Below are 18,434 nucleotides of genomic sequence, written 5' to 3'. Positions count from 1 at the left end.
AACCTTCCGAGAAAGGCGGGCTGGGGCCGATGTTGAGGCGCCGCTGCCGGCCGGGGGGGTGACGAGCGGGGCGGCGGAAGAGAAGGACCGGCGGGGCCTGGTCGCCCGATGGTGGGCCGGCGCTCGCCATGGACAAGATCCTGGAGGGCCTGGTGAGCTCCTCGCACCCGCTGCCGCTGAAGCGCGTGATCGTGCGGCGCGTGGTGGAGTCGGCCGAGACGCCTCAGAGCGCGCCCGAGTGCCGGGCCATGTTCTCGCTCAGCACCCGCCTCATCCTCCAGGGCCCCGACCAGTTCCAGCGCCAGGTGGGGCGGCAGGTGCTCGAGGCCTACGCTCGCCACCACCGCGACGACTTCGAGGCCTTCTTCACGCGCGGGCTGGTGCTGGCCTTGCTCCAGGGGGGAGACCCGGCGCTGCCGCCGCCGCCGCCGTCGCCTCTTCCCGCCGTGGCTCCCGGCCTGGGGCCTAGCCTGGACCCGGCCGTGCTGGACTACATCCAGGTGGGGCTGCGCCTGCTCATCAGCTGCCCGGCGGTGCTGGAGCTCTTCGCGCTGCTCCAAGGGGAAGCGCTGCGCCTGGTGAGCGAGAGGCCGCCGGCGCCGTTGTGCGCTCGCCTCTGCCAGCTCCTCAGCGACTTCCCGCAGTGCCTGCCCCGCGGCAGGAAGCCCGCGCTCGCCTTCTGCCAGCAGCTGGTGCGCAGCATCGCCCACTTCCAGACGCAGGGCACCCGCGAGGCCGAGCTGCGCCTCTACGTCTCCCAGGTCACCCAAGTCAGCGGCCTCCTGCGCAGCATCTGGAAGGCAGAGCCCGACACGCTGCTGCCCTCCTTGCAGGAGCTCTTTGCCATCATCTCTTCCACCGGTGAGTTGCTGTTTCGCTTGGTAAGGCACGGGCTTCAGTGCCCCTCTGGGGTTTGCAGAGGTATCACCTTAGGAAGAGCAAGAAGTAGGCTTGTGCTGTCACCCCTGCAGGCATCGCTAAATGTTCTCCTTGTACAGTGGTACCTCGGGTTAAGAACTCAATTCGTTCTGGTGGTCCGTTCTTAACCTGAAACTTCAGCTAATGGGGTCTGCTGCGTCGCCGCCACATGATTTCTGTTCTCATCCTGAAACAAAGTTCTTAACCTGAGGTACTGTTTCTGGGTTAGCGGAGTCTGTAACCTGAAGCATCTCTAACCCGAGGTACCACTGTACAACATGAGCAGCATTCTCCCCAATGTCATCCTAGGCAGCTCTGGCAACATGTGTAAACAAGAACAAAGCTCTGTGGTTACATTAGTTAAAGGAGTGGTGATGCAAGAGCAAGTCATGGCTTTATCTTCAGTTCTCCTGTGGTTCTTGTTTGCACATTTTTCTGGAAAAGCTCATTGCTCCTGGGTTTCAAAGGTAACATTTGTATTGGGCCAAAGTGTAAGGCAACAAGAAGTGTAGATAAAGTAATAAGTAAAGCACTTAAAATTTATGTAACCTTTTCCAAAGTAGGTGAGTTTTAAAAAGCAATGGGTCCATGACATACTAGCTATTAGATCAGGGAGCCACATCTTCCTTGTAGTCCTTCCCTCTTGGGCCAAAAATCATTGTGCATTTGGTGCTTAATATTTAGCCAAGTTTGGACAGAACTCAGAGAGCAGCTTGAGTCTCTTCCTTGACAACTCTTGCAGAGAGAAAGGCTTTGTCTTTAGTTAGCTGTTTCATTACTTTTAGATAACTTTGAAACTCGGCTGAAGTCATCGAGTGGCTTGTGCTAACCTTACAGCATGCTGAAGTATAAAAAAAGAAGTTATAACTGTAACTGAAACAGATATTTGGGATAACACTATTAACTTAAACATTTCAGTATTAGTTTAATCTGGCTAATGGTGTGAATTTCCTGGAAATTTTCCTAGAGAAATTAGAGTAATTTGCATCACAAATATTTCCGTTTGTACCGGAAAAAAATTCTGATGCTCTAGAGAGAGAACTAATTTACCATCTTTCTTACATTCTTATAAAACATTACTTCATACAGTGCATAGTTAAACTATGAAGTGTTGCTCCCACAAGTAGTGATGACCTCCAACTTTGAGAGCTTTCAAAGAGGTTTAGACAGATTCAGAGGGGATAAGGATATTAATGGCTGCTAGCCACAATGGTTTATGTTCTACCTCCCTTGTTGGAGGTGATATGCCTCTGAATGCCACTTCCTGGGAATCTTAAACAGGGAGAGCGCTGTTGTGCTCAGGTCCTGCTTTCATGCTTCCTGTAGGCACCTGGTTGGCTATTGTGAGAGCAGAATACTGGACTAGATGGACCACTGGCCTAATCCAGCAGAGGCTTTTCATATGTTTCCTCAGTTCCAGAATATTAACTTTCCCACACGTGTTTGTGCTCTGTTCATGAGCAACACATTTCTGGAATTCAAAAAGTTGCTAGATATGTGGTACATACAGATGGACTACTCCCAAAGAGATGAAAGTGGGGGAATACCCAAGTTTCCTTCTCGTTTTATCACTTAAATTCCTAGAAAATACTAAGACAGACCAAAGGAAGAAATTCTTCTGCTGGGCTTAATTTACAAAAACATATTTGAATGGATTAATATGTTGCTTAGAACTTGAATAATCTGTTGTAATAGAACTTTAATATATTCTTGAAATGTGTTTCAAAATTCAGTAGGAAAAAGAGTACAAGCAAAGCATAAAACTTCTTTCTTGCGTATTTGTCTATTGTAGATTTTGAACCCTCAGTTGCCTTGGCAAGTCTTGTGCAGCATATCCCATTACAGATGATTACAGTGCTCATCGGAAGCCTTACCACAGATCCAAATGTAAAAGATGCAAGTATGACTCAAGCTTTGTGCAGGTATAGTCTTTGTGTTAGAAAAGAGGATGACAACATTACCCAAATTGAAAACCTCATAGCTGTTTGATCATGTGAGTTTTAATGGATAGATTCAATCTGCATAAATTGGTAAATGAACAATACACTTTCTGAAGAGGAAAAAACATTTGTTTTTAGACTATGTTTTAGACACTGTTGTGGCAAGCACAGTCTTAGAAGAGGCGTTCCTTCTTTTGTGAGAGAAGAGGAAAAATGTCTCTACTAAGTTCTGGCATGCCATCCATGTTTTTTGTAAATATTTGTACTAAAAATAAACATGCATTTGTGTTGTGTGTTTTTATTGTCTGATTCATCGGGGATGCAAACCCTGATGTCAGATATTGCAGCCATAAAAACAGTAATGCCATTAACACATTTGCAACCGAATGAAATCTTTAAAAATTGGAAATTGTGACTCAGGAAAATCTGTAGTGGTACAGTTTAATCATTGACAAAGAACTTATTATGGTATCCTAATACAGCAATCTGCCTTTTAAAGTAAAAACAGTTTCCGCAAAAGAATCTGACCTGTGAAGTTACCTTGTCATAATAAGTTAGATATTGTTTCTTTTCAGCAGCATAATCTTGTTCTTCTTGGTTAGTAAGTATTTAGTAAGCTTTTGTGAAGCAAGTAGTAATTACTGGCCTTTGGATAAAAGTTGATGGGTAAAATTTGCTGCTATTTAAAAACAGGTGATTTTGAACATGGGGTACACTCCAGCAACATGAAAGCTGCAATCTATGTGCATTTGTTTGGGAGCAAGTCCCATTGACTTCAATGGTATTTACTTCCAATGAAGCATGCATATGATCGTGTACATTCACTGAGATAAAACAATTCTATACATTTTTGTACAACCTAGCTGGACATTTAGAGGACAAAAGTAGCACTATGTGAATCTATCTTGAGTTGCAAAATGCATTGTTTGGGGCTTGTGGTGATGCTGAGTATAATCTCAGTAACTTTTATACAAAGGTGCTTTCATTCAGGGTTTTCTGGCAATTCTATCCTTTCTGTTTCAGTCCCCTGCACCACATTCAGTCCCATTTTGGAATGTCCCCTGATCTTTAGGAGTTTCTTTTCAGGGGACTCCAATATATAACAGGCAGGAAAGTCTTATTGTTTGAGGAGGTTTATCTCTGGATCCAAGTCAGTCTTCTTACAAAGAAGAGCTAACTGCTACTGAAATCTTAAACATCAGATTATCTGTATTTTCCAAATATTGACAATGGTTGTGACATCCAGCATTTAGAAATCTGTAAATGTAATAAATCAAATTCTGGATACCAGTCTAGCAGCTGAAAAAGGGCAATAAATAGAAATGAAGAAGATGGTGCTTAATCACATTGCTAAGAACAAACAAATGGCTGAATTCATTAAGCCTATTAGTAGCTGTTCTGGGGCCTTTGGAGATTATAGTGCTGGCTGCAAGTTTTTGCTACATGCATATGGTTAATAACAACAGTTTCTGACAAACAAACATCTGTCAATCAACACATACATGGTAGGCTGCTAAGTAAACCTAGGGATCTAACTGGTTCTTTTTCCTTTTTTCTGAAAATGATTTATTTGGTTTTGATTGTTTAAATTCTTATACCTTTGTGGGCCATAGATTTTAAAACTTACATAGCCTTGCAAATAAGTGCTCAACATTTTCTAGCTAACACACACAGTATTTTACTAGCCCACATACAAATCTTATTTGCCTATCACATTAAATTTTAGTGCTGGCAACTCTTATAGACCATAAGAGACAAGTCCATGGCTACAGGATAAATACGTCATCAGTTAGTGAAATTTTTCTGAGGCAGCCAGCTTCACCTGCCTTTTCTTTCTAGCTGAGCAACTGCAGTCATTTATATTTGTCAGCTAGATGAAGAGGAGTAAAAAGAGAAGTTGGCTGCTCTTTTACCTCTTGAACTAATATGAGGATAGGTGTAGTATAATGTCAACGATCACAAAAGACTGCATCTAGGTGAGCTGGAAGAAACATTAATTGCTTGGCAGAGCCTGTCATCCTTTATGCATTCATAGTCTTTTACAGGGTTTGCAGCTAAACATGGGTGAGCTCTCCCTGGCTTGATTTGGTTGGGAGCAGCAGTTATGAGCAAATGTGCAAGATGCTTGGGAAAAGTTATTTTCCCCGTCTCTCCCCCAAAAAACTGTTCCCATCCTGGTTAGTTCCAACATCCTTTATCTGGCTCCTGCTATGGTGGTGGGAGAAATATTTTTCCTTCCTCGTCTTCCTCCACCTTGGCACTAGAGAAAGAAATTGGGGTGTCTATTTCTCCCTTCTTCCAGGCACCTAGAATTCTGAGAAATGTCATTTTCGCAAAAACATAGACATCATAAGGTTGGAAAGAAGAAACTTATTTCTGGGTTGGGGGTTGTATACTCAGTTTGTTTTGAAAGTGAGTGCCGTGAGTCACTAAGGTTCATATTTTGAGCCAAGTCATTGGTTACTAAGGACAGCAACATCTCTGCTTTCTATTGCTAAATGCAGGCATCACAAACTCGAAGGAATGCTGGGTCACCTTGTTTGTTGGCTGTTGGTTGTACTAGTGAGGGATATGCGCTTGCTGCTTCTGCACAGGGTTTTTTTTCCTTTCTGAAAGAAAAGTAAATGTTACATTAAATGTTTTGGTTTCCTAGCATATCTTAGCATTGTGCAAGGACCAGTCGGAAAAAAGAAACTATTACGTCAAGATCTTGCTTCTTTTAATTCAGATCTCTGCCATAAATGTTTTATTTGAAAACTTTGGACATGAGGATAGTGTTTAATAAAGACTACTGGTTGGCTTTGACATTTATTGGTAAATGTTTACAGAATGGCAGAAAATGGGGAGGGCATAAAAGCATTGATCTGCATTCATGACACTTGTACAACAGTATTCCACACAGCGCTCCAAACGAAAAAGCTCCCATTAGCTTGATGAAATAAATTCTTATTTTCTAAGTGGTGTAGTACTGCAGTTTGAGTACTGAGACTAATGAACTTCCCCCTGCCACAAAACCTTGGAGAAAGTTGTTTGCAAAGGCTAGAGAATTATGCAGTGCCACGACTCTTGGTGTGACTTAATGTGATCGTCATAATATGAAAACCAACACAAACTGTGGGGCAATTAAATAGTTAGAACTTCTTCTTTTTTGGCTGAAATACTAACAAGCACCCCATCTTTTTTCAGAATGATTGAATGGCTGTCCTGGCCATTGGCTCAGCATGTGGAGACCTGGGTCATAGCACTCTTGAAAGGGCTGGCTGCAGTCCAGAAGTTTACTATACTTATTGATGTTACTTTGCTTAAGATTGAAATGGTAGGTATGGTTGCTTTTGTAGAACAGCTTTTCTGCTTATTCCAGACTGGTGTAAATATTGTGTAACACAGAATGAAAACTGAAGAATATCTCAATTCTGATGTGTTTGGTTTTTTTGAAGGTTTTTAATCGACTTTGGTTTCCTCTTGTGAGACCTGGTGCTTTGGCTGTCCTTTCTCACATGTTGCTTAGTTTTCAGCATTCTCCAGAGGCTTTTCACTTGGTAAGTTTTCATTTGTCTGAGCTTTAAACCTACTGCTTACAAACAACTTCCATAGCTTTCTTTGTAAAACCCTGACTGCAGTCTTGTGTTCGTACTGGAGGGTGGCTTGTGGCTTGTTGTAAACCAGCCATAATAGCCAACTTCACATCTGTACTGCAGATAATAAGGTCTGTTCTTCTAGTCACATCATGTATTGCAACTTCAGTTTTATCCTGCTCTGTGCTGAAGATATATTGTACAAAACAAGTTTTAAAACAAATAGAACTAGATACTAAGAATTGTGAGAACTCCTTGTACACTTACCCGTACACAAGTACTTGGCAAGGGGAGTTAGACAGAGCCACTGCCACACAAGATGCCTCAACGTTCCTGCCACTTCATGATGTTCAGTTATGTTTTAAACACCTCCTACAGTCTGTATTGAGGGCCAAATTCACAGTTGGCCTCTGAGCTCTTCATGCCAGTGGCTACTCCACAGTCTTGAATGTGCAGGCTACACACAGGCACACAACCATCTCAGCTAATTTTTCTACATCATCTGAGGGAGGGAGATTATGCACCCATCAGATTAGAGATAGGGGACATCAGGGTCCTCAACTCCACCCACACTAGCACTGTGTCTACTCATCTTTTTTCCTGCTGCCACCAACAAAATCTGTGGGGTCTCAAGAGCGGCCAGAATTGCTGGGGGGGGGGCAGATCAGGCCTTCAAACTGGGGGGTTAAACACCTCTCACTTAAATAGTAATATGAAGGCACATAATTCAATAAAGATGGTTCTAAAATTCTGTTGGGAGTCAAAGATGTAGCTTTCCTGCCTAAAAAGTTGTTGAATACAGGCTTTTCTAGAATTTTCTAATTCATACTGTTTTGATTGTGAATTCCTTTTAAGATTTTGAATTTATGGGCAAGGTGGAGGTGAGCCACTCTTGATAGAGCTACAAGCTAATACCAAGATAAATCCATAGAATACGGAACAGGTTGTACGTTATCAGGGTGACAGTAAACAATACAGGCCATTAAATGTTTCACTCATAATATTTAGAACAGCCTTCCCCAAATTTGTTCTTCAGCTGTTTGGGGTTTTGTTGTCCAAAATTGTTGAAAGGCAGCAGGTTGGGGAAGGCTGATTTAGAAGAACGATGCATTACTAATGCAATGTTGCTATCTATCCTGATTTATGTATCTTAATGGAATTGTGGGATTTCTATTACAACTTTTGCTCCTTACTATTAAAATGGTTATCAATCATTAATTGCATTCAAGTAGATATGAATAGCATAGTTTTTCAGATGAACTTGGGCAAATGCTTTGGTCTTTTTCTCTTAACATTAGATTGTTCCTCATGTGGACAAGCTGGTAAAATCTTTCAAAATCAATGGCCTTGCCTCCAGTGCAACATTCTTGGGACAGCTGAGTGAGCTAATACACTGTATGATGTATCATTACTCTGGATTCCCAGAACTCTATGAACCTATTTTAGAAGCTATTAAGGTAATGCAAATAAATTAAATGCTACCTACAGGTTGAAAACAAGGGGTGGTCTTGATGCTCTGCAGTGAATCTGGGCCATTTTCTGATTGAGGGAAGAAATTGGATTATATTGTAGAACTAGAAAAATCACTGGCTAGGAAGATGTGAAAAAATAAGATCTCTGGTTGCTTAATCCAGAAAAGCACTAAAAAGCAAAATATGGTAATATGCACCCTTACTTTATGGGAGCATTTTCATAAGAGTTACTGAAGATTATTGGTGATTATCAAAGGGAAAAGTCACCATGTATTAACTCAGTGATAGTGGAAGTGGTTTGAAATGACCAAGATATTTCCTGATCAGAAATGTTGTTTCTATTGCCTTTGTGTTGTGCATTGTGGAAGAATGTCTACACTGACTTTTATTTGATTTATTGTATTACTATGCCACTTTTCATTCAGATCAAATCAATATATATAGTGCCACCATTGTCATAAGATGTGGAACAATACTTTCCATAAAGGAAGAAAACACACACAGCAGTATATTTGGTTTTGACTGTTGTATCTTTTGGTTGGGGTATCATTTTTAAAAAATGCATCTTATGGTGAACAGAGGCTGTCAAGTGTTTTTGCTACACTTTACAGCTTGAGAGGCACTCTTTGTGGCAAAGAAATAGCAGAAACAGATCAAAGATTACCTACAAGTCTCTGATTTGACAGTATCTTTAGAGTTGATAAGACACAGCCTCTAGAAATTTTTCTTGGCTGTGCATTCACAGTGAATCTTAGATGGCTGGCCAAACAACTGTACTGTCAGTTCTCACAAAGACAACTGTGATATTTTTTCAGCATTACCATGAGTAAAGAGCCTGAGTTGTGAGGACAATGTGGGTGACTGTTACTGCTTTGTAGATACTGTTGTGAAAACAAGTGCTTAAAGTTGTTGCTGTTCACTGCTCAGTGTTGAATTTTCCCTTCTTGTAGGACCTTCCCAAACCCAGTGAAGAGAAAATTAAAATGATACTAAATCAGAGTGCCTGGACATCTCAATCCAGTTCCTTGCAATCTTGTCTGTCTAGATTTTCTGGAAAATCTGAAACGGGAAAGACTGGTCTGATTAACTTAGGAAATACATGTTATATGAACAGTGTGATTCAGGCATTATTCATGGCTACAGAGTAAGTTTAAACTTCCTCTTGTGAGGAATCCCAGGCATTTGTTTGTACTAATGAATTTTTTTGAAAAAATAATTCATGGAGCACATCATTATGGTTTTGATATTGCCAGTGAAGAACTAGGTAACATGGCAAAATTGGTCCACTGGCCCAAATTAGTTTTCCTTAACCAAACATTGGGCTCAAATATATTGGAGTTCACATTACCATATTTTTCGCCCTATAAGACGCACACACTTTTTCCCCTCCAAAAATGAAGGGAAAATGTGTGTGCGTCTTATGGGGCGAATGCAGGCCCCTTGGCTTCAGCGATATCAACGCGAAGCCTCCGAAGCCTGCGCTCCGGAGGCTTTGCGTTGCTTCCGCTGAAGCCAGGAGAGTCAGCTCTTTGAGGCTGGCAGTGGGGGGAAGGAGCGCCTCCTCCATCGCCAGCCCCAGAGGATGGGGGGCAGCGGGAAGGCGCACAACGCCTTCCGGCTACTCTCCAACCCGGGTTTGAGGCTGGCAGTGGGGAAAGCAGCGCTTCCCCCATCGCCTGCCCCAGAGATTGGGGGGCAGCAGGAAGGCGAGCGACACCCTCCTGCTACTCTCCAACCCGGGTTTGAGGCTGGCGGTGGGGAAAGCAGCGCTTCCCCCATCGCCAGCCCCAGAGATTGGGGGGCAGCGGGAAGGCGAGCGACGCCTTCCCGCTACTCTCCAACCCTCCTGTGGGCTTTTGCGGGAGATGGGGGAATTCCCCCACCTCCCGCAAAAGCAGGCAAAAGCCGCGCGCTCTTTAAAGGGGCTCCGCGGCTTCTGCTGGCTTTTCTAGGAGGTGGGGCAATTCCCCCACCTCGTAGAAAAGCCTGTAGGAGCTGCGCAGCCTTTAAATAGCGTGCCGCTCTTGGGGGCTTTTCCCCGAGGAGGGAGAAGGGACTGACTGGCCATTTCAGTCCCTTCTCCCTCCTGGTCGAAAAGCCCGTAGGAGTCGCGCACGGCTCCTGTGGGCTTTTGCGGGAGGTGGGGGAATTCCGCCACCTCCCGCAAAAGCAGGGAGAAGGTCTTGGAGTAGCGCACAGGCTGCGTGCAGCCTGTCTGCTGCTCCCAGAGCTGCGGGGGGGAAATCATATTTTTTCCCTTAATTCCCCCCCCCCCTGAAAACTAGGTGCGTCCAATAGGGCGAAAAATACGGTATATCCTGCATGTCATCATGTATTCACGTTAATATTGGTAAAAATTATTCCATTTACATAAGTCATCATGGCAATAAAATTTTGTTTACTTTGTTCCCTGATAGATGTTTATGCACTCAAAGAAAATCACCAATTGGGAGTTTTTTGAAAAATGCCCAATTTTTTTTTAGTCTTATCACCTTCTATAAATTTTTAAAAAACATCCAATTTGAATTAAAACAAGGTATGTGTTGTATGAATAATGGTTGATAATCTGACTAAGTCATACTTGGAGTTCACCACTTTAAATCGGTGGAATAAAAAGATTTCACTGATTTCATTGTAACAACTCTAGTAGGACTAGTGTTGGATATTGCCCATAGTGTGCTGGGTCATTCAGACCATTCTGCATTACAAAAGCAAACACCGACCAAAGCTAATGTCAGATAAATCTGTTCTGCGCCATCAGAACACTGTGTAAATGACGAAACATGAAACCATTGTCATCTCATCTCTTTCTCTTTTGCAGTTTCAGGAGGCACGTATTATCTTTAAATCTAAATGGGTGCAATACATTAATGAGAAAGTTGCAACATCTATTTGCATTTTTGGCTCATACTCAGGTGTGTGTAACTCTTTTAATTTTCTGAATATTGTAGCCATAATATCCAAATCTTGCATCTGTCTAAATGTTCTAACTGAATGTACTTAGACAAAAATACATTCATATTTCCTATAGATTATTTGAATATTCTCAGCTTTTCTAAGCCAAAAGAAAAGAATAGCCTTGTTTTCCACGAGTGAAATTTTATAAGTTGCAAAAACCTGTGCAGAATAGTTAAGATCTAGCCAACATAGTTGAGATTTTCAGAGAGGCAATTTTTTATTGTCACCATTTTCAGACATTTGTTCCCAGCTTCTCAGACCTTGCTTTGTGAAGTCACAAATGAGCATCCCAGTATGGCTGCTGTGTACAACTAAAAAAAACAACACTGTACATAAGGCACCAAAACGATTAGGAAAAAGGGATGAAAGTAGTTCATATTCTTGCTACACCCATATAACTTTTCTAGCTTTAAGCCGTTTGTCTACTTGCATATTTTGTACGAAAAAAGATTTGTTTTAAGTTCTAGATTATTTTTATGTAAGAGATAGATTTGAAGGTACAACTATGTACACTAGACCTGTGTATGTTTTTTATATCTGAGATTTATTCTGTCATACTTGCATGCACTTGCAATCTATTCATTTGAGCGTCCCAATGCAGAAATTAAGGAATGCTTCATAGAGTGGGGTCATTACTTTGCATTTCACTTGATTTTGCTTGCTTCCTGATACAGAGAGAAGCCTATGCTCCTCGGATTTTCTTTGAGGCTTCCAGGCCACCCTGGTTCACCCCTAGGTCCCAGCAGGACTGCTCTGAGTATCTCCGATTCCTGCTAGATAGGTATGGTGCTCTGAAATCTGCATTGGTGTTTTTTACATTGTTGACCAGAGAAAAATAACCAGAGATACCATTACAGATTTCTAAGTTCTTTTGTGCTAGAGTTTTACCTAGAATTGCAAAGTATAACAGTATTCCCAATCTTCAAGGATTCAGAACTGAGGGAGGAATTCAGTATCACAGTATTATGATCATTCCTTCAGTGCAAGCATCTCTGCTTGCCAGATGACATGCTCTCCCATCCAGTGTTAGAAACACAGATATATAAGCTAGGCGCCAAATGACTCCTTAAACCAGGGTTACAGTCACCAAAATGGAATGCCTAGTTGCCATTTTAGGGCCAAATGGCTCAAACATATTTTTCAATAAGTCATTTGAGTTCTTGAAATTTAATTCTGATTGTGCAGATAAAATATAACAGAGAGCGTTATGCAGGATGTGTTGCTAGTGTGGGAAAACAGTCAAGAGCCAAGGATCCCCAGGCATGCACCTCCAGATGGTGGAGACGACAGGCACCATCCTGGCACCTGGGCATCTTCACTTGGTAGCAAGGGGTCAATAGCCAGATGCAAAATGTGCCTGGAGAATGTCACACACTGCTCCTGTCTCCCTCCCCCCACATGGATCTGGAGGGTCTCTTGGTTAGGAGGTGGAGCAACCCTGTTGCACAAGGGTGACTTGCTTAGTTTAATTGAATGTGGCCCTGAATATCTGTGGTAGAGAACTGCTTCTTGGAGGGGTGGGGAATCTAGGTTCTGTTTGGTCTCTTTAATTAGCATGCATTTGCAAAGCCAAAATGGCTGACTACCCTTCTTAACTCCAACATGCATGCATGCCCTTGGTGTTTACATCTGTAGTCTAACCTTTTTTTTCCAGTAAGACATTCAACTTGACTTACAATCAGCAGTTATGTTTGTTCTAGAAAACTCTTGAATCCCTGCAAGCGATTTTTTTTTTATGCAGAAAACTTTTTTATGTAATATACTAAATAACTCTCCAGTTTCCTTCCTTAATCAAGTTCCATTAGGGGTAAAAAGTAAATCACAAGGCTAGTACCAACAGTTATTTGTATGTGAGAGGCACATGTAAGGTAAAGGGACCCCTGACCATTAGGTCCAGTTGTGACCGACTCTGGGGTTGTGGCGCTCATCTCGCTTTATTGGCCGAGGGAGCCGGCGTACAGCTTTCGGGTCATGTGGCCAGCATGACTAAGCCGCTTCTGGCAAACCAGAGCAGTGCACGGAAACGCCGTTTACCTTCCCGCTGGAGCAGTACCTATTTATCTACTTGCACTTAGACGTGCTTTCGAACTGCTAGGTTGGCAGGAGCAGGGACCGAGCAACGGGAGCTCACCCCGTCGGGGATTCAAACCGCCGACCTCCTGATCGGCAAGCCCTAGGCTCTGTGGTTTAACCCACAGCTCCACCCGCGTCCTTTAGAGACACATATACATACATACATACATACATACATACATACATACAAACAAACTGAAACAGTGATGCTTTAATCAGTGAAGAGAAATTGTTAGAGAAATAAATAATCTCATTTGATTTCTCCTCTTTAGGCTGCATGAAGAAGAGAGGACCCTGAAAGCCCTTTCTTTGGGAAAGCTTTCAGAAGATATGAATGAAGAGTCTGTCGTCCAGGAAGTGTCCAGCAAAACGCAGCTGATTACCAAACAACCTTGCAGAGAGGAAAGAACATTAATAGAGAAAATGTTTCGAGGGAAACTGCAAACAAGCATATGTTGTTTGAACTGCAAAAGTACTTCTTACAAAGAAGAAGCCTTCACAGATCTTTCACTTGCTTTCTGTCCTCCTGTATTCTTAGAAAACGTTGACCCACCAAGTACAGAAAATTCATCTGAAGGAAAAGATGACTGCATGGAACAAGTCAGCACTAGGGCATTCAGTCCTGTGGCAGAAACAGCAGCTGATGGTTTAGCAATTGGCGATTGCTGTGAAATGGTCACAAATGATGGGACCTCAAAAGACCCTCCCACTGATTCAAACTGTGAAAACACTAAAGATCCTTTTCCATGCAAGGCTGAGAACAGGGATAGTTTGCGGAAACACGTCAGTGAAGCTACTCCCTCAGTTACTGACTTGCTGAATTATTTTCTGGCACCCGAGGTTCTTAAAGGGGATAACAAATATTATTGTGAAAAATGTGCCTCTCTACAGAATGCGGAAAAAACTATGCAAATTGTGGAGGAGCCAGAATACCTCATTCTTACTCTCCTAAGGTTTTCCTACGACCCCAAATGTCACATTAGGCGCAAAATCTTAGACAATGTGTCTTTGCCGCTTGTTCTGGAGTTACCTGTCAAAAGAACTGCGTCACCCTTAAGTCCTGTATCGGGTGTGTGGTCTATGGGTGTTGAATTTTCTGACACTGGTGAGAATCTAGCTAAAAAACTCAAGCCTTCTGGTGCTGAAGAAGTGTGTTGCCCTCAACTAGTCCCTTATGTTATCAGTTCTGTAGTTGTGCATTCTGGCATATCATCTGAAAGTGGGCATTATTATTCTTATGCCCGAAACGTTGCCAGTTCAGGGCCTTCATTAGGATCTTGTGATCAAACCCAAAGTCTGGCTTTAGCTTATCCACAAAGCAACTTGATGGCTGGAGAGGCTCCCGTTGCAGCTGCTGAAAAGGAACTGGATGAAAATGAGGTGTCAAAGGAGTGGTTTTTATTTAATGATAGCCGAGTGACATTTACCTCATTTCAGTCAGTCCAGAAAATTACAAGCAGATTCCCCAAGGACACTGCTTATGTGCTGGTTTACAAAAAACAGAACAGTACAAGTACACTCAGCGCTAAATCAACCAATGGGCTCTGGGTCAATGGAGATCCCCCTCTGCAGAAAGATCTTATGGATGCCATTACAAAAGACAATAAGCTATATTTGCAGGTAAGGTGCAGACATTGCTAATGTGATCAGCTGGCTTAAGACTGTAATCCTATACCCACTTAACATTGTAGTAAGCACCATTGAACTCAGTGGGACGTACTGCTTCTTAGTGGACATGTATATGATTGTACTGTAAAAAGCTTAATGCAGGCATCTAGCTATAGTTATAAGTCCAAGACTGTTGCTTGCAGACAAATACAAGAGACTTTGCATGGTTTTGAGCTGCTGGATCCCTTCCATCTACATGGGGCAGCACTTCTGGAGGTAAGAGCACAGTGCTGACATCTCTTCACACAATGGTTTGGCAACTCACTTCAGATTGTTTTCTGGCTTGTCAAGTTTGTAAGCTGGCTTGTCCAGTTCAGACATCTCACCCAACATTATTATGGTTCCTTAGCCATGTTTGAGTGTGATGTCTGAACTGAGCCTTTACCTAGTAGATCTTTCAGTTGTGTAGGCTATTATTATACTTTCCACAAGAATGCTATGTGACATTCAGTGTGAATATTTTGCAGACATGTAGCTCTGATGATACGTTGTACAGAACAATGTAGTTGCATTGCAGGTGTTTTCTGTGAAGAATTGGGGGGGGGGGAATGGCTTTCACTGAAAATTCATGGATGAATCTTTGTTCATTAAGTAAGGAGGCGTTTAAAAGCTTCCAAACATTATTTTTGTAGAATGCAACTTGATTTTTATTTAGTTGAGAAAAGCTGGAATATCTGGCAATTCAATTTGCTGTATGACTATCTTAACAATGCAAAGTAACCTCAGTTGTGATGCAAAAATAAATGTGGTTTAATATTTTCTAAACAAGCACAAAGGAAAGGAACAAACAAATGTGTTTCATGGAAAGAGTCTGCACCACTTCATCCTTTACAAGTTACAGCTATAATTTTTGTTAAACTTTCTGAAGTCTGTATCGTAGGGATGGGGAATCTGTGGCCTTAGGTGCTGGTGTACTGCAGCTTCCCTTACCCTGACTATTGACCATGGTGGCTGGGGTGGATAGGAGTTAAGAGTCCAGCAACATCTGAAGAGCCATATTCTCCCCACCCTTGATGTATCAGCATTAAATAGTTTCTGATCTGTAGGTGCAGCTTAGTTAACTCATTTAATTTCATAACTGTAGAATTACTCAGTTGATTTGCATAAATGTCGTTCAAAAACCCATTTTGCACAGGTAACATTTTATAGTGGAGCTTAATAGGGAGATTTTTGAACTCTTGAGGGTATTTGAAGGGAATTTATTCCTTTTTAAAATGTATTCCTTAAACGATTGGCTATTTTGTGACACACACCGCAACCTTCTAAAACCTTTTGGGATAAATGCTAGGTCTCATATTAGCATGCCTTCAACTTTTTCTTGGCTAAACATGGTTGCAAGAGCAAGTTTACACTGATAAGGAGTTGGCTTCAGCCTTATCAAATTTTATGATGAAACCTATGGTGTAAATGCAGATTTGGGTTCAGCTGCTCGTTTTTCCCTCAAGCAACATCAAAACTCAACATTGCTCAAGTACGATTACTAAAGACAGAATTCCTGTAACACTTGTACTTGATGAACTTAAGAACCCCTAGTAGCTTAATGAACACCAGTGGTGTACACCATGAAACAGTCATTGCAATACCATCACCTGGGAATTGTATTGAGGCTTTAATCACCAGGCCAGTATGTGCAAGAGAACTGAAATTATGCAACCTGTATCTTTTGAAGTCATTCTACAGCTTTCATGATCTTGCTAGGATTGTAAGAATGATAGCTTTGGGTTCATTTAAAAAGTTTGTAGCAATTAAATTTGTCAGGCAGTGTTTGAATATGTAATTGAAATAGCTTTGGGTGTCCTTAGGCTGTTTCACAAGAAGCAGCTTTTGTATATACCGAGTAGCAGCCCTCCAGGTGTGTGTGTGTCTTTGTGTCTGTCTGTCTTTGTCTTCCCAGGTCTGCTATCTGCATCCCCTTGGTTGATGCCAGAGATTAATTCTGGGACCTCTAGCATGCAAGGCAATGTACTGTGGCCCCAGTTAAATGTCTCTTCTGTTTTTCAAGGCACATGACTGCATAACATCTGCAAAATCTATTGGCACAATTTTTAAAAAAGTAATTTTGGGGAGGCAAAAGTAACAATTGATTTAGCTTTCATTCCTTTAATGATGCCTGCCACTTAAAGCATTTAAGTTATGGACAATCTTAAATTATTTACATGGTAAACTACCACATGATCTTTGGATGAAGGGCAGTATATAAATTTAATTAATTGATGATGATTATAATCTCTGTTGCATAGTGTTAGCAGGTGCTTCTGTTACTTGCTTCTGCTTTTGAGTTTCTGCTTGAGCATTCTGCAGCACTGCTGAACAAAACTGGTGTAGCTGTGCCAAATGTAAATTTCCGTGCCCCCCCCCCTTACTCTGAAATTAGCTTAAATGTTCATAACTAGGTTTATTTGTCTATTTCAGGAGCAGGAGCTTAGCGCTCGAACACAGGCCCTTCAAGCAGCTGCAGCTTCGTGCTCCTTTCGGCCAAATGGATTTGATGACAATGACCCCCCAGGAAGCTGTGGGCCAACTGGCGGAGGTGGTGGAGGGGAATTTAGCACTCTTGGCAGACTAGTGTTCTAGGAAGAGAGCATCAAATGCATTGGTTTCCAAACAGCTCCTGATACTGCTTAGGACTGTTCTTCCTGAACTGTATTAAATAATGTACTAAGCTTTTTTTTCAAGATGTGATCTTTGTTCTAAAGAGAACTCTCTTTTTTTATTTGAAATAAATAAGTGCATCATGGAGAAATCTACCTCTTAAATTCACTTGTTTTTATGGAAAGATATTCTTCCAAAAGAGGAGTTAGAAGATTTTTATGACACTAGATGAACTAGTAAAAAGCACTTGCAATATGTAATCCCAAATCCCTTGATGAAAGAATAATTATTCTTTGAAAAAGAGATGGTTACTCAACCCCAGCAGTGTTTGCGGTGGGGTTAATTTGTCCATAAATCTATAAATCCTCAAAGGCTCTGGAGTTGGTAACCTGAAAATAAATGAAAATCCAATGTGCTAACAATGTAATCCAGGATAAGAAATACTCAAACTCAATATATTTGCATTACAGGTACATATATTAAAAAGTCACTTTAATGTGCTTGTTAAATCATTTTTCCAAATGTGCATGGTCTTGTAGGGGGCGGGAATTAAGTAAAAAAAAATGCAAAGTTTGTAGTATTTTTAATTGTTTTGAGGATTTTAAAATTATTTCAGGGAGTACATCTGCTGTGTTTTGAAGGAAAAGACTTTGTACGTGCCTTGTACTTTAACAAAGTACAAAACCTTTTGAGGCTGCGGAAGAGTGTAGAACATGAGATGTTAATTTCTTGTTTAATATGAACTTAATACGTTTTTGGAAAGTGTTAGCTTCACCAGAAGTAAAGTCTGATGGTTCTAAAACATTTGTTGCTCGTGATTTTCAGTTCAAAATGGACTTCCATTTTATTCTGTATATAATATATTGACATCACTGCTTTTGTGGGATACAAAAAAGATGGTAATGAAACTTTATCCATATTGCTGAGATGAAACATTTTCGGCAACTGACATTTTCATGCTTTGAACTTTAGATATTTAGTGTGTGGCAGGAAACCTCTTATTTATCCCTCTTTTCGAAAAGCCAACATGATGGATATAAAACAAAGTTTTAAATGTTTGGCTAAGACCACCACCTCCAGCTAGATTTTCCTTATGCATTCACTCTGTGCTCCATCAGAACTACCCAATGAGCTTTGCATGGAGTACTCTTTACAAATCTTATTTATATAATCATATAGGATTAGTTCAAAGGAAATGTTTAGAGCACCTTGGTAAGAGAAATTTTAAAGGTGAGGTA

The 18,434-nt window shown here is 41.5% G+C and overlaps 1 protein-coding gene across 2 annotated transcripts; it reads left to right on the top strand.

Annotated features, from left to right (window-relative positions):
• The first annotated feature begins 1 nt into the window (after position 1).
• Positions 2 to 17,998, top strand: USP38 (ubiquitin specific peptidase 38). Of its 2 annotated transcripts, XM_053403290.1 has the most exons (10): positions 2 to 861; positions 2,711 to 2,840; positions 6,045 to 6,174; positions 6,296 to 6,397; positions 7,732 to 7,890; positions 8,856 to 9,049; positions 10,727 to 10,820; positions 11,538 to 11,644; positions 13,209 to 14,556; positions 17,017 to 17,998. In XM_053403290.1, the coding sequence occupies exons 1-10, from the start codon at positions 129 to 131 to the stop codon at positions 17,176 to 17,178; spliced, it is 3,159 nt and encodes a 1,052-aa protein (XP_053259265.1). In that variant the 5' UTR covers positions 2 to 128; the 3' UTR covers positions 17,179 to 17,998. The 2 variants fall into 2 exon arrangements, with proteins under 2 accessions (XP_053259265.1, XP_053259266.1); XM_053403291.1 differs by lacking the exon at positions 6,296 to 6,397.
• The last annotated feature ends 436 nt before the right edge of the window (positions 17,999 to 18,434 follow it).

The sequence above is a fragment of the Podarcis raffonei genome, chromosome 9, assembly GCF_027172205.1.
Source record: "Podarcis raffonei isolate rPodRaf1 chromosome 9, rPodRaf1.pri, whole genome shotgun sequence".
Taxonomy (NCBI): Eukaryota; Metazoa; Chordata; class Lepidosauria; order Squamata; family Lacertidae; genus Podarcis; species Podarcis raffonei.
The sequence above is the reverse complement of the archived record's forward strand: the minus strand, read 5'-3'. Positions and strand labels throughout refer to the sequence as shown.

Bases quoted from the DNA above. Each gene is read 5' to 3' on its own strand.
- USP38 (XM_053403290.1), top strand. From the start codon at position 129: ATGGACAAGATCCTGGAGGGCCTGGTGAGCTCCTCGCACCCGCTGCCG. The intron at 2,841-6,044 runs GTATAGTCTTTG...ATCTTTTTTCAG, and splicing joins ATGACTCAAGCTTTGTGCAG to AATGATTGAATGGCTGTCCT. The intron at 9,050-10,726 runs GTAAGTTTAAAC...TCTCTTTTGCAG, and splicing joins GCATTATTCATGGCTACAGA to TTTCAGGAGGCACGTATTAT.